We start from the raw sequence: 14,061 nt of genomic DNA on the forward strand, positions 1-14,061 counted from the left end.
TTATTTACTATTAAAATGTGTTACAATAACATCAATTGATACTTTATTTACAACAGCGTCATGAAAAAATATGCAATCTATTGGTATTTTACAAAATATTACGCAGCGGCGAGCTGTGAATGCTTATCTTTCTACTTACATAACAAAATAAACATCTAAGATCTTAAATTTTTGGTCTCTAAGATAACAGCTATCCATAAACACTATGAAACTTACATAACAATAAAATTCGAATACAAAATTGAGATTCGTAATTTGTCATTTTATCAGTTAAATATTATAAAACATAATCTAATAGTTAGAATATAATTATAAAAATAACAAACTGAATTAAATATTTAACGCACTTAATTTTTTGTTGATTTAAAATTTGATATTGATATTCATGTTTAAATTAGGAAATAGTGTCGCAAATATATGATTTCAATAAAACAAATTATTCTTGAATATAGCTTGAGGATTCAGGAGTGACGAGGTTTATTAAAATAAAATAGAAATAGCCAGCTTATGAACTAGCTTATGGATAGCACCAAATACAGGTGACTTCTAAAGAAATCTATTACAGTCCATATACTGTTACTGCACTTCACTGGCTGGGAACCCCTCCGTTCAGTACTATTCACAGTTAAGACTTCAGCTCGTTTCTCCTGCAAGTGCGTACGTTCACCGGGAAGAAAACATTCAACTCAATGAGCGTAGCCAACACGAGGAACATGGCGTACATGCCCAAGCATGCCCTTCCCACTGCGGCGTCCAACTTGAACTTGTTAAACCAAAACGTGAGATATAAAAGCAGGAGCGTCGATAGCAACGATATAGCCGAGTATTCCAATCCCATCGAGTTTATCTTCACCTATTAAAACAATCACACATTTACATATATAACATAAATAAATAATCGTCGCAAAGGTAAATATTTTATTTTTATTCCAGTTATGACGATCTACTATTTGAACATCTTTTCACAATATTGATATTTCAATATTATAAATACACAACATAAGATTAAAAGCAATGCTATCACTATTATAATAACTATTGATATAGGAGATGATCACAACTGGAGGTGGGCCCAAAATTGCGTAGCAATAAAATACAGTCGCTTAGCAAAACAAATCGTTCGCAGTGGACACTTGAAATATTCTAACCCAATAATGTCCTGGTTCAGCCGGCGTCAGCGAAGCCTTGATCAGCCAGGGCAGACCCAGACACAGAAGAATGTCGAAAGTGTTTGATCCAATTGAATTGCTGATGCCCATAGATCCGTGACCTATAAAGTCGAATAAACCATAAACATCTGACATCACATGATTAATTGTGTATTTAGCTATTTTAACACATAATTAATATTATGATAGCGTTTCTATATAATTACTAGTTAACCATTGACAATTTAATTAATTATAGCCACAATACCCAATACGTATACACTGATGTGGTTTTCATTATTGAATGATGAATGTTAAATGATATAGAATCTATAACACCTGAAATTTAAAATTGTTATATCTAATATAACCTTTCCATAAGATGAAATCTTCCATTTTAGGCGTTGAAATTAAGAAAGAAGTATAAAAAAGGAATAATTTTTATTACCTTGTTTCGCAACAATGACACTTGATACAGCCTCTGGAACGGAAGTGCCGGCTGCCAAAAATGTGATACCCATCACTGAATCGGGAATCATGAGGGTGTCACCTATAAAAGCATGCCCACATGACTTGTCAGAAAAAATAATCATATTGTTAAGTAACCATATAGATATGAGTTATTTAACTCTGTCAGTTCAAATAAATCAAATAATGTATAATACTTTAAGTAGTCAAATCGGAAATTTAATACTTAGTTAAACTAGGATATTGTATACTCTGTCAAAATTAATAAACAAGTTTATGAACTTACCAATGATTGTGATCATCCAAGCTACGATGTACGATAGAGAACCGATCCAAACAATACACATAAGGAATGTCAGTGGAAACCAATTCTTAAAACGCGGCTTCTCACAATCTGGTATTGTGAATAAGAACACTAAATGTATCGGCCAAGTAATAATCCAAGTTGCCTATAAAAGACGTTTTATAATACTCACTTTAATTAATGTCGAATCATATACATTTTTTTGTTAATTTGTTAAAATGCTGTTAACACAAATAGGTAAAATATATAGTGACACATTATTAAAATATGTTGAGTAATTATTATAGATAGATATATATTAAAAATATTTTAAAAACATTAAATTTAATCATACATTAATTTAATTACACTATGAAATTATGTTTCTCCATATTTCCATCGTTAAATATAATATAATTATAATAGCCCTGTAATTACAACATCATTATTTAATTAAAAGCGTTCATAAGACTTCAGAAGATTGGAAAATCACGTAGTTATTTATAATTTAATTGGACAGATACAAAATGGATCGGAATATTTGCCGTGCCATTTGTCTACATAATCCGATTAAAACTTAAAACTACATCGCAAAAACAAGGTATCATATTCTATGCTCGTGTTTGTAAACGTAGCTACGTTGTTGTATACCTTAGTGAGATTACTTCTACCAGATGGCCACTTCCACAATGAATGCTCATTTTCATCTAGCGCTTCCTTATTAGTGTCAACATTTTGATTAACTTCATCTGAGTGGACAATCTCCATGTCACCGACATTAACCGTCGTATCATCGTTGACCTTGGCATCATCTATCGTCATTTTCTTATCACCACTGTCTATAATAATTGGTCCAGCCTTTATATTACCATTGTGTTGATGATGATCAATGATTAAATCGGTTTTATTATTTGATTTATCTTTTTCATCTGCAATAAAACTATCAATGATTTTGGGAACATGTAGTCAAATAGACAGTAAAAAGACAATAACGCACCGATCTCATCCGCGCTAGCATTTTCGTTCTTTTCTTCATCTGTCTTTATCATGTTTGAAACACACTTCCAACTCCCTGAAATACCGTACCATTAGACGTAAAAGTGAATAATTTTTTTTTAATACAATTGATATTTGCTATACTTACTCTTAGCAAAGTTTTGTATGGACTTATCATAGTACATTATACAAATATATACTCCGTATAAGAGGACCAGCAGGAAGGCTTCATACCATTGGACATACTCGTCATGCATGATGCAAATAAGTATTGAAACTGTGATGCCGTAAGCGAGGCAGTCTCTCGTTAAAGGCCACCAATCTAATGGTACAACCTGTGGTGAAGTAAACTCAATGAAAAATACGTATTGAAATAAAACATTAGGTTAATTTGTCTTCGAAATTTCTGTCTGTGCTACTCACATGAGCAAAAATAAACAGTGACGGTTAAAATTATTAACAATTTTATAAAAAACAATAATAATCAATCAGTAGTTTTTTTTAGGGCACTAGACTCATTTCTTCTAGTAGATAATCGATTAATGACCTGAGTCGATATGCTACCTATCCAATATGCATAATCTTCAATTTCTAATCTAAACCACTAAAGTTAAAAAGTGACAAAGATTTCATGATTACCATTCCCGCACCGATCCCACAGCAAGCAGCTACTGCGAGTATATTAAACACGGCAGAGCCTACAATAGTTCCTACACCAATGTCACCTTCTGTGATGAATGTACCAATCACGTTCACAAACAGCTCTGGTGCAGACGTAGCGGCCGCCATGAATGTTGCGCCGGCGACATCATTAGTCATATTTAGGGCTGCAACAATTGTTATTCATTTACTGAGAAGACCTGTTGACTGCAACTGAACGTTCACTGTACCAGAAACGATATTAGTAAAATCCTATTACGGTAATTAGATTATAACAATATTATGATCAATCAATCAGCAAATTGCTCACCTGTGCATATTCTATCAACAGCTGGCACAAAGAACTTGTCGCAAACAACGGCAAGCGCCAAGAAGAGGTAAATGGATATGAAGGCATGGAGCACAATTGCTCCATGCTGCCTCTGGAGCTCGGTAAACAGTCCCGTCGGGAAGTCATCTATAGCTGGTGGAGTGCAGTTACGAATATAACCATCTAGAAAAAGAAAAAGATATGTTACTTCTGTTTTTGTCAAGCTCTATTAGTTCTCAAAGTATTTTAGTGTATAACTATGGGATTCTATTAATAGCAGAGTCAATTGATACTCGAGTATACGACGGTTATATTCTTCCTGTATTTGTATACAGGAAGATAATTCATTACCATTTTCATTCGCTTGTCCGTAAGAGCGCTGGCAAAATATTCCACTACGTTGAAACTGTAATTGTGAAGTAGATATATGCTAGTCTGTACTTGTTTCTATTTACATATTAGAATTGAGGAAAATTAAATTATATTATTGCAAATCTATATAAATAAAAATGAATCGCCAATTATGTTGATAAGCGTAAAACTCGAGAACAGCTCGACCAATTCGGCTAATCCTTTTTTAACGTTTTTTTTAAGGTATTCCTGTGCCTTACGGTTCTTATGCAGATAAAAACGTACCACGGCTAAAACCGGTTCGAAACGCTAGTTGTCTAATAAACAAGTATAATAAAATTGATCTAGATTTTATTCATATTTCTCCCCTGTTATCTAAAACACTGAAAATCATTCAAAATTCTAATAAACTTCATAGCTCGTTCATTATATGCCTCGCTTCTTTTTAACGTATAAACATTATAGGGATACAACAATTAAATTAAATTCATACGAGAAAAGACAAAAATATTACTTTGCCTCGTTCATACGTTTCCACGAATTTATACTCCAATTAATTAATTGATTGCAAATCAGCATGTTACAGGCAAATGCACGAGTAAATAAAGAAATTAATTTTCTTTGTGTCAAGCATAGGTGAATTAATTACTACGGAAACAATCGAGTATTTCATGTAAACCAAAGATAAGATCTTATATTATGTGTTGCTGTGTACGCATTTTTTGTCCTGGAAGTTACACGTAAAACGTTATTAAAACTGAATGTTTATATTTATTTTTCTTTTACTTAATGGACATGATAAAATGGGCCAGAATTGTATGCAACAAAAATAAATTAACTATACGGGATGTAATTGAAGAGACCCTTCAAATAGCTACTTTTGAACTTAAACTATATATAGTTATTTAAATCATATATTTGGTTTTTGTAAAACTAAAATAATAACACACGTAGTACCAAGTTCCTGCTGTTTTTCATTTAATTTGATAATTTATTGTATATATTGTAACTCAAACAAAAATCACGCGGCCGAAGTCCACAGACAACAACTAGAAAACTAGATCTTTGTGCCACTCGAAGAATCGCGAGCAGGGTAGCAGTGGAATAAAGAAGCATAATCATCATAAATAAAGTATTTTGTTATTTTAATACCATGACCCATTGTATAGTTACTTAGACTCAAGCATATTTCCTTAGATTGGTTGTTTAAAATTCGGTATATGCTACGAAATCCCTATTCTTCAGAATATTTGTCAGCAAAATTGCGAAGATTTTATGGTGCACAATAAAGTGTTTCTTCATTCTTTGTTCTATATTATGGTGTAAAAGTTTTCATTCATTCGTTTCTGATGACATCGTATATTATGAGATCCAGTTGAATAACGCGATGCGTGTGCAAGCTACAATTAACATAATGTATTCACAAAAACTCCAGAACAATTCTAGGAAATCTATTTATTCGTATGAATCATGCGAGCATTATAATATGGTCTAATGAGCGTTCAAAACGCGTCGGCAAAATCGTTATAGTATGTAGAACGGCACTGAAATGCATATCTTATTAAATGTAAATACATTTTCTTCTGGTACAAACAATATGGATCTTTCATATTATTATTTTGTGTGACTTGAAATTTTTGTTGAGAGTAAACGCCTAAATACTGTACCAATTTTTAAATGACTCTATTTTTACAATTTACTTCGTTAAATTTGAACCGATAATACTGTAGTTTAATTATATAGTAACTTATTAATAAATTGCGTTAAAAACTCCAATTATATTGTATGTCCGACGTAATTTATTTTATAAGCACCAATCAAGATCATGACAGTACAATATCAACCTTGATACACATGATAAAAACACAAAATTAAATAATCTGTGCAATTATATGTACGATTATTCGAGAATCGAACTAAATTTATGATGATTTGTTTATGTTGAAACAAGTTATGGGAAGTTATTTTATTTAGCGACAGTTGGTAACTAGATTAGTGCGATAGTAATGCACATGCACTGTTATATTATTTTCGCTGGTTTCACCCTACAATTTCAGTACTAAAACCGCAAAAGTCTAATATATAAATGGGTAAAGAAATGAAATGGAATGGACAGTAAATCAAATATTTCGACAATTCACAGTACGAGTGATAAACATGCAACATTAAAAATCCTATTGTCTACAGGTTTTTTATAGAGAAATATAATGGCATTGTATTATTACTTTTTCGGATTACATTTGGGTTAGCTTATAATACTGTAACCACAAATTCTATTTTACACTGGGCTAGGGTAGGCTTGGTTATTTGTTAATGGTAATTTGCAATTAGATTTATTAAACATCAGCACTTTACAATGAATGCACCTCATAGTTTATAGAACAGTCTATAATTAGATCTCCTACTAACGAATTTCGATTCAAGGATCTAACAGCCCAATTCATTGTTTTTATAACCCCTTTTTTCATATTGTTATGACCTCCAAACTTGTTAATGAATTGTTATATGAAATTACTGCTTTAAATCATAGGCATTCTAGAATGTTTTATTTTTATAATCATTTACATTTCCGTCAGCGAATTTATGAAGAGCACTTGAGTAACATTGTAAAACACTTTTGTTAAGCCTTTTTATTAATAGCATAGATTACAAAGTATAACCACTATATAAACACTATCTTCTTATCTATAATTCTATGATTTTCACGCATAACTCAAGAAAAATACGCATTTAATTTATATATTTGGGCTTTAGCTGTTGATAAATTGTGTAGATAAAATTTGCTAGGCTCGTGCCACATATTGATATGTTTTATTAATTGATTATAAGTTTTATTTAGTTATAAGACGTTTGCAAAAAGAAATGCAGTCCTTGACAAATGGCACGATTCATCTAGGTATTCATTACCTCTATGACGACAGTCCGGTCAATCTAGACATTCAAATGTACAAACATTCACGTACTATAACAATACTTAGAAAATAAATTATTCAAGGTCAAAGGTCAAAAAGATTTTTTTGCGGTTTTCAACAAAACAGTGAGTTATATGATTTTATTATATAGTCACTTCTTTAAGTTAGATCAAAGATCTTGAAATTATCTTATAAAAGTGTGTAGTTTCGTGTTTCCCTTAAGATTGTTCCGTTTTCACAATTTTTTTGTCGTCAATTTATAGCTAATTGTGTAACGCGAAAGATAATACGCTTGATGCTCTGTCACGAAAAAATTACTAAACGAATTGATAGTGGCAGTGGTTGTATCCTACTATCTTATGTACCAGAATAACAAGCTTAAAATATACTCGCTTTGGCCAGAGGGTTCTTCCGCGGAGATCCTCCTCTAAATAATTATACAAAATAAGCGTCCCGCTACGAAACATGACTATGAAAGTCGTATATCTGATATATCACAAACAAAATTGCGATTTTACTATGTAAGAATGATTTTACATTTGCGCCTCTCGCGCCCCTCTTTTTGCGTCGAGGGTTAAGAAAACATTGTAGGAGACAAACTTAGTTTTGGTAGGCTCACCCTCAAATAACAAAGCATTGCGTAAACAGCGCGATAATAATACAGTTTGACTAAATTTAATATACACTTGTATTGTATTGTTTCTTCTCTCATTTCATAATTTTTTTAAATACAGGTCTTTCCTGTTTAAAAACAATTTTAAGTGTGAATTAACGGCCACCATCAGAGGTCAGTGTCACATGTTTCTAATTAATCTGTATTTTGTTATTACATTTAAATAAATTGTTATTGTGATCAATAACAATTATAATAAGCAATGTGCGCAGTTGACATGCTCTTAAGCCATATTTCCTGTTTTATTTAATCTAGCTAACGTGATAAAATGTTTATGTAGGTATTGTAATAATAATACGATTTTTTGCTATCAACGTGAATGTAAATAAATATATATTATGGTGTCTGTTTAGAGCAAAGAAAAATTCCGATTTTAATCTCATCCATAACAAATGTGTTTAATACACTTTAGAAATACCGAATAGTACGAAATATGTACGTAAGCCTTTACTCCAAAATATATCGTTAAAACCTGTGTTTAGATATCAGTTATTTACTTGTAAACTGTAATTACATAAAGAGAGAAAAATTTAATTTAGTTTACGAATTCACTGGACTAAAGCGTATTTAAATTTTTGATCATTCATTAACGTAGCTAACACTACAACATACAGCATAAGGCAACTTTAAAAATCAATAAAGCTTCAAACTTCAATGCAAATAGTAACAATTTATAAGTAGTAAAATAGTTACAAATTGCAGTAGCCATTGCGTCGTGCGTGCTACTTCTAGTTGGCACTTCGTCAAATGCACTCCAAGGAAATTGACTGATCAAAGGCAACGGAAGTCCATATTAGCGAGCCGATATTGAGTTCTTTCTATCGTTAGTGATATACGTATTGTAAGTTGAATAATTGGTGCACGCGTTTGCACGGCGCTGTTGCCTCAATGTTAACCTGATGGCGTTTGCATCGAGGCATTCATTACCTGTGCCTGTATGTATGTAACCGACTCGTTAGACTCGATTTTTACCGACATTAAACGGATTTTATCCACAGTTTGTACACTTATCAATGATCGGTGGCATTCATGTCATAAAACAACTATTTCTTGAGTTTCATAGTTCATCTTACTATCTTGATTAAGATCAGCAAGATTAAATTATTTACCTACGTAGACTCTATATAAGAGCAAATAAGACAATTTAGTTTAAACTATATTTATTTTATGCTATAGCGGACAATCGAGCTTGTTCGCGTAATGGTAAGTGAACATGAAACATTTGCAGAGTTAGGGCCTCTACCCATCAAACAAAAACATGTCCTCTAAGAAACGCAATCTAGAAATGTAATATTTAAATGTACCTACGCAACGAACAGAAGAGAACGTTAACATTTTTTTTTTTAATTAGTAAACCCCGAAATCTAGTTTGTTAATTAATTGATTAATTTTTGTTTTGAAAATGCATCAAATTTAAATTAATGCACACATTTCCACATATTATAAAATCTCATTAATTTATTTACGTTTTTTTTAGTTTCATTTCATAATAAAAAAGGAATCATCAGTACTATATTTCTAATTCTTTCGGTCAGTTTACGAAATATCATTGAAACAAACAATCGACAATTTAGTCATCAAGATATCTTGTAAACGAAATTATAATGAGTTTCGAACGGCAGTGGCGTAAGACGCGTTCCCCACACAAACTCCCAGAAGGGTATAGCAACTCTAAGTAGGCAACCGCAGAAAAAAAAGAGCAATTGAAAAGTACATAAACTACCCACTCGATTCCACACCTCAAAATAATGCAGCTCGGGGCGCAGGATTCAAATATTAAACCGATTAAACTTAACCTAAACGAATTCCGGTTTTTTTGTACGAATTCAAATTAGTCTGTTTAGTAGATGGGATTTTAATAGAGAAGATAATAATTATCTACCAAAAGGGTTAAGGACGTCCTTGGGGGAGGTACCGATCCTATTTAAAATGGTATCATATGATTAAAATTCCTTAGTAGACACGAAAACAATCAAGTCAATCTATTGAAAGCCAACGAAATTATCGAGACGCTGTAACCCGGCGTCACACGGATTACAAATAACCTTTGCTAATCCAGACTGTATAATCTATCTCTTATTTTTCTTATTAGGTGTTTTCGCGTGAAATAGAAACGAATATCCATCCCTCAATACTTACAAATTAATGCGTTTATAATATTAGTAGGCTTTGTTAGATTTTTCCAAAAAATTCAGTAGCATCGAAAATCTCCTTTGTCCTTGTGATATCGTTGAAAATATTGCAGAAAGTCGGCCACTTAACATTGAACATGGAGATAGATTGGATAGATAGTTGTAGGCGTTATAATAAGACAGCGTAATGCGCAATTCACTTTAGCAGTGTAATCTAATATAATTTAAGACTTAGATAATCTCAAATAACGTTTTTATTAATTTTTATTACAGTAATATTGAATTGATAAGGTGCATTAGTTATTATTTACCACGCTTTTATTAGCTTCACACGTATTGTATGTAACCGACTCCTTTTAAAACAATTTTGAAACACTTTAAATGAACAGATTTATTTCAAAGATTGCAGTTCATCAAGGATCAGTGATAACACAATAATTTCATGAGTTTATCGCATTATCCTGATTAGGATCGCAAGGATAAAATAATTTCCTTATGTATACTCCGTATACGAGCACGTGAGACTATTTGGTTGATTCTGTCATTGAACAGTGTTTTTTAGGTCTTTGAAATATATTAATTATTATTTAAGCACAGTTTCGCTTGGATAAAGTTAAAAAAACTGGTGTTGCATAATTGATGGATTCAAAATACAGTAAATACTGTATGAGTATTTAACTAAGCTCTTATTACAAAAGAAGGGTCAATCTGAATGTACATTAAAAATAAAAATTAAAATATTGACAACAATCATGCAATACCAATAATATGCATTTATTTTTAATATCTTCCCATTATTTTGTACGTACTACTTTATTTAAGTTTATAAAAAAATAAAACATTGAAGCGTTCACGGAATGGAAATAACAGTTTCACACAAAATAAATTAATAAAATGGTCGCTATGCTATTAATGTTTAGTGCACAAATTTAATTATTTAATCTATATACATACATATGTACCTAGGAATTCACTCAACATATTTCATATATCATAACACTATTAGTCGTAATACGAGCATCATTATACTAATCTTACGTAGATAGTAAATTAACGAATAGTAAATAATAATAATTATAATAAAGCAAAGCACGTTGAGCAATGTTGTATAAAACAAATTATCATTCATAAAACCGGTATGATGACGAGGTTTAAACGATTACAAATCACCTAAACATTTTTAAAAAGGTTATTCAAACCAGTATTAAGATTTTAAGCAAATGTGCAGGTATGTTCTAATCTACTAATAACACTAAAAAGTTTTGTTTGATTTTTAATAAAATACCAGTCGGTTGAAAAAATTTTTCTTAAGAGATTGTCCATTGAGAATGCTATAGATGATATATAGTATAAAACATCATTTACTTGCGACATTAGTGAATCCGCAAGGCACAACTAGTATTGCATGGATGACAAATCCTATTCATAGAAAACTGACGCGAAAACAACGTTGTCTTTTTTTTTATTTATATTGCTTTTTTTTTAATAATCAAATGTACGAAAAACAATTATAATAGGATTATAAACAAATATAAATTTGCGCGCGCTTTTCTTTATCGAAGTACTGTCAAATTGACATTTCACGCATATAGGACCGCGCTAATGTTACCCGTGCTAACATATTCGTTACAATCCAACGTTACAACTTTAGAACGATGTACCTATAAAAGCAAACATCATACACAGTTATATTTATGTATACAATAAGAGTCCAGGCTCTATGTACGTATCTATAACAAGTCCTTTTGTAACTTCAATAAAGTCACTTTAGTAAAGTCTCGGCATTGAAGAGACTAAGTTCATCGCTCCAGATTGCGTTGAGCCTTGTCATAATATATCCTGCAATGGACTTTGGATATCAATTCTTCATGGCAATTTTTTTTTCTTTGAATTTTTTTTAATATTGCGATATGTGACTATGTGACATTAACCTAAAGGGAGGATCAATGAAATAAGTTAGCATACAATTAATATGAAATGTATCTATAGATATTAAACGATTCAGTGTCATTATGTTATTGCAATGAAAACAAATAGGAATTATGCGAAAAATTCGCCCATTTTAATTTAGTAAAATATACGATATTATACATAAAATAAGCAAAAATTCTCGGCATATTATGCTACTTAAAGTAGCAACAATAAGTTGTCTGGACTACACAATTGCGCACCTGATGTGCAGTTTGCGAAAAATTGCATACAGTATCTCATATATCCCTGTATTGCAAACTTCACCGATCTTGGAAACAGTGCTCCCACGCGCAAATTTACCTTCAGTTAAATGTCAAACGCAAACGAACGGGCACAATTAGACAAGCAAGTGAATACTTTGATTTGATTTTAGGCACTCGTTGGTCGCGTGAATCGTCAACCTTGTGAGCCCTGCTTGAATCGCGACAATTGTCAATTGTGACACCGGATGAATACAAGATAGCATGCCTCCCCCTAGCTATGTTTGGATCGACGCCGCTCAAAGGAAAAATTCTGGCTCTGAGAAATTGCACAACGCACGCTCAAGAAATTTTCGTAATAGAATTCTTTCTTATCTGGATTTCAAAGGGCAAAGTCTAAATTGAATTATGTTTGTTGGATTCGGTGCCTTATCATTTAAAAGCTGTGAAGTGATTGGCTTATTAATATTTACCCGTATAGACATGCCAATTGGTCAATTATCTATAACAAAATATGTCATTACTTGTAATTAAAACTATAGTTTAATCTGAAAAAAGCGATAGCAATGAATGAAGAAAATTTGCACAACTACGACAATTATGATACATTTTGTACAATACCACAACGGAGTTTAAAAATAGGAACCTATCAGGATCTATTAGCATTCATCATACCATCCCATCTAATCGCTTATTAAAACAAATCTTTCCAGAAGGTTAAACGCAAAGGTGCGGTGTCCAACAGTCCATTGTGGGCCACGCCCGTTCAAATCAACTCGCATACGTACCTGTAATACCTGGCCCCATACTTACGGTACACCACGCACTTCACCGAAACACATACACCTTCCTTTCACATCACCTGCGGTTCACCAGTCACGGGTTATGCGTACCTCTGTCTGAGGCAGTCATCGTCGCTGTGTTTCTGACGTCCTGGAGCGTCACACTCGTCCAAATGCCGACGCTCGACGACACATAATGGACACTGCTCGTCAAAAGAAGAATACGGCCAATTATTTTCATACAATGTATACGTCGGCACTCGGTCTGCGCAAGCGACTCTCTGCTTCAGAGTCGTACGAATTGGTATTAATTGTGTCGAATTAAGGACCAATAGCCGTTGAATTGATGGTACGGTAATCAAATTTGTGGGTTTATTTATGACTGTGATACGGTTAATTCTAATGTTGTATGGTTTTTGAATGGATTTTATTGGAAGGTAGTCTGTACTGTCTTAAAATGTAGGATTATTATTGACCATTGTAGATTCAATTGCTAGAATGAGCCTTATATGTGGTAGGAAAAGATAAAAGATTGTACGTACATCTTCTGTTAAGGTAAGTGGGTCATAATTTTTTTGTTTAAACTATAAATGAAGATTTTGCTAGCTACTTTATTCGTTTTAAAATACGTAACCTTTCTTTTTTTTGTTATTTTTAGTTGATAGTGTAATATTTCCTTATCGTGTTTTTATATAATATATTCAAATAACAGTATAAGAAACAGAATTGAGTATTCTCGTTTTGTTTTAACATGTTTGTATTCGATCCGTTTTTATACCCACTACGATTATAGGTGCGAAAGTAACTCTGTCTGTCAGTTTGTCTCTTCTTCACACCTAAACCACTGTACCGTCTAAATGAAATATGACGTAAAGATAGTTCCATATCCGAGAAAGGACATAGGTTAGTTTTTATCCGAGAAATCCTAGGGTCTCTTTGCGAGATTAAAATTAGTGATATGTATTTGCCTTATCATTTCCCTGATTATAACCATAAATAAAATATATAATTAATATATTAATAAGTCACAGTTGTAAAAGAGGAAATATTTGTATATAAGTTATAATTAACACAAGCAAAGCCGTGGCGAATAGCTAGTATGGAATAATTACTTAAAATATAATCTCGAGAATGCAAATATATTCTTGTACCAACTAATCTTATGTACAGCTAGA

The 14,061-nt window shown here is 32.1% G+C and overlaps 1 protein-coding gene across 3 annotated transcripts; it reads right to left on the minus strand.

The window, feature by feature from the left end:
• Positions 1 to 10: 10 nt before the first annotated feature.
• On the minus strand, positions 11 to 13,163 carry LOC119835799 (sodium/potassium/calcium exchanger 3). Of its 3 annotated transcripts, none has more exons than XM_038360795.1 (10): positions 12,998 to 13,163; positions 3,866 to 4,048; positions 3,535 to 3,722; positions 3,044 to 3,230; positions 2,897 to 2,971; positions 2,551 to 2,828; positions 1,903 to 2,065; positions 1,597 to 1,698; positions 1,149 to 1,270; positions 11 to 853 (listed from the first exon to the last, which is right to left on the minus strand). In XM_038360795.1, exons 1-10 carry the CDS (start codon positions 13,125 to 13,127, stop codon positions 626 to 628), a joined length of 1,656 nt encoding a protein of 551 aa, XP_038216723.1. In that variant the 5' UTR covers positions 13,128 to 13,163; the 3' UTR covers positions 11 to 625. The 3 variants fall into 3 exon arrangements, with proteins under 3 accessions (XP_038216723.1, XP_038216725.1, XP_038216724.1); XM_038360797.1 differs by having other exon boundaries at positions 12,918 to 13,163; XM_038360796.1 differs by having other exon boundaries at positions 12,893 to 13,163.
• Between the last annotated feature and the right edge of the window lie 898 nt (positions 13,164 to 14,061).

Source organism: Zerene cesonia, chromosome Z (assembly GCF_012273895.1).
Source record: "Zerene cesonia ecotype Mississippi chromosome Z, Zerene_cesonia_1.1, whole genome shotgun sequence".
NCBI lineage: Eukaryota > Metazoa > Arthropoda > Insecta > Lepidoptera > Pieridae > Zerene > Zerene cesonia.

Excerpts from the sequence above, each read along its gene's own strand:
- LOC119835799 (XM_038360795.1), bottom strand. The coding sequence starts at position 13,127 with ATGAAAATAATTGGCCGTATTCTTCTTTTGACGAGCAGTGTCCATTAT. Across the intron at positions 2,066-2,550 it reads GTAGAAGTAATCTCACTAAG|GCAACTTGGATTATTACTTG; the intron begins GTATACAACAAC and ends CGTCTTTTATAG. Across the intron at positions 854-1,148 it reads CTGAACCAGGACATTATTGG|GTGAAGATAAACTCGATGGG; the intron begins GTTAGAATATTT and ends TTGTTTTAATAG.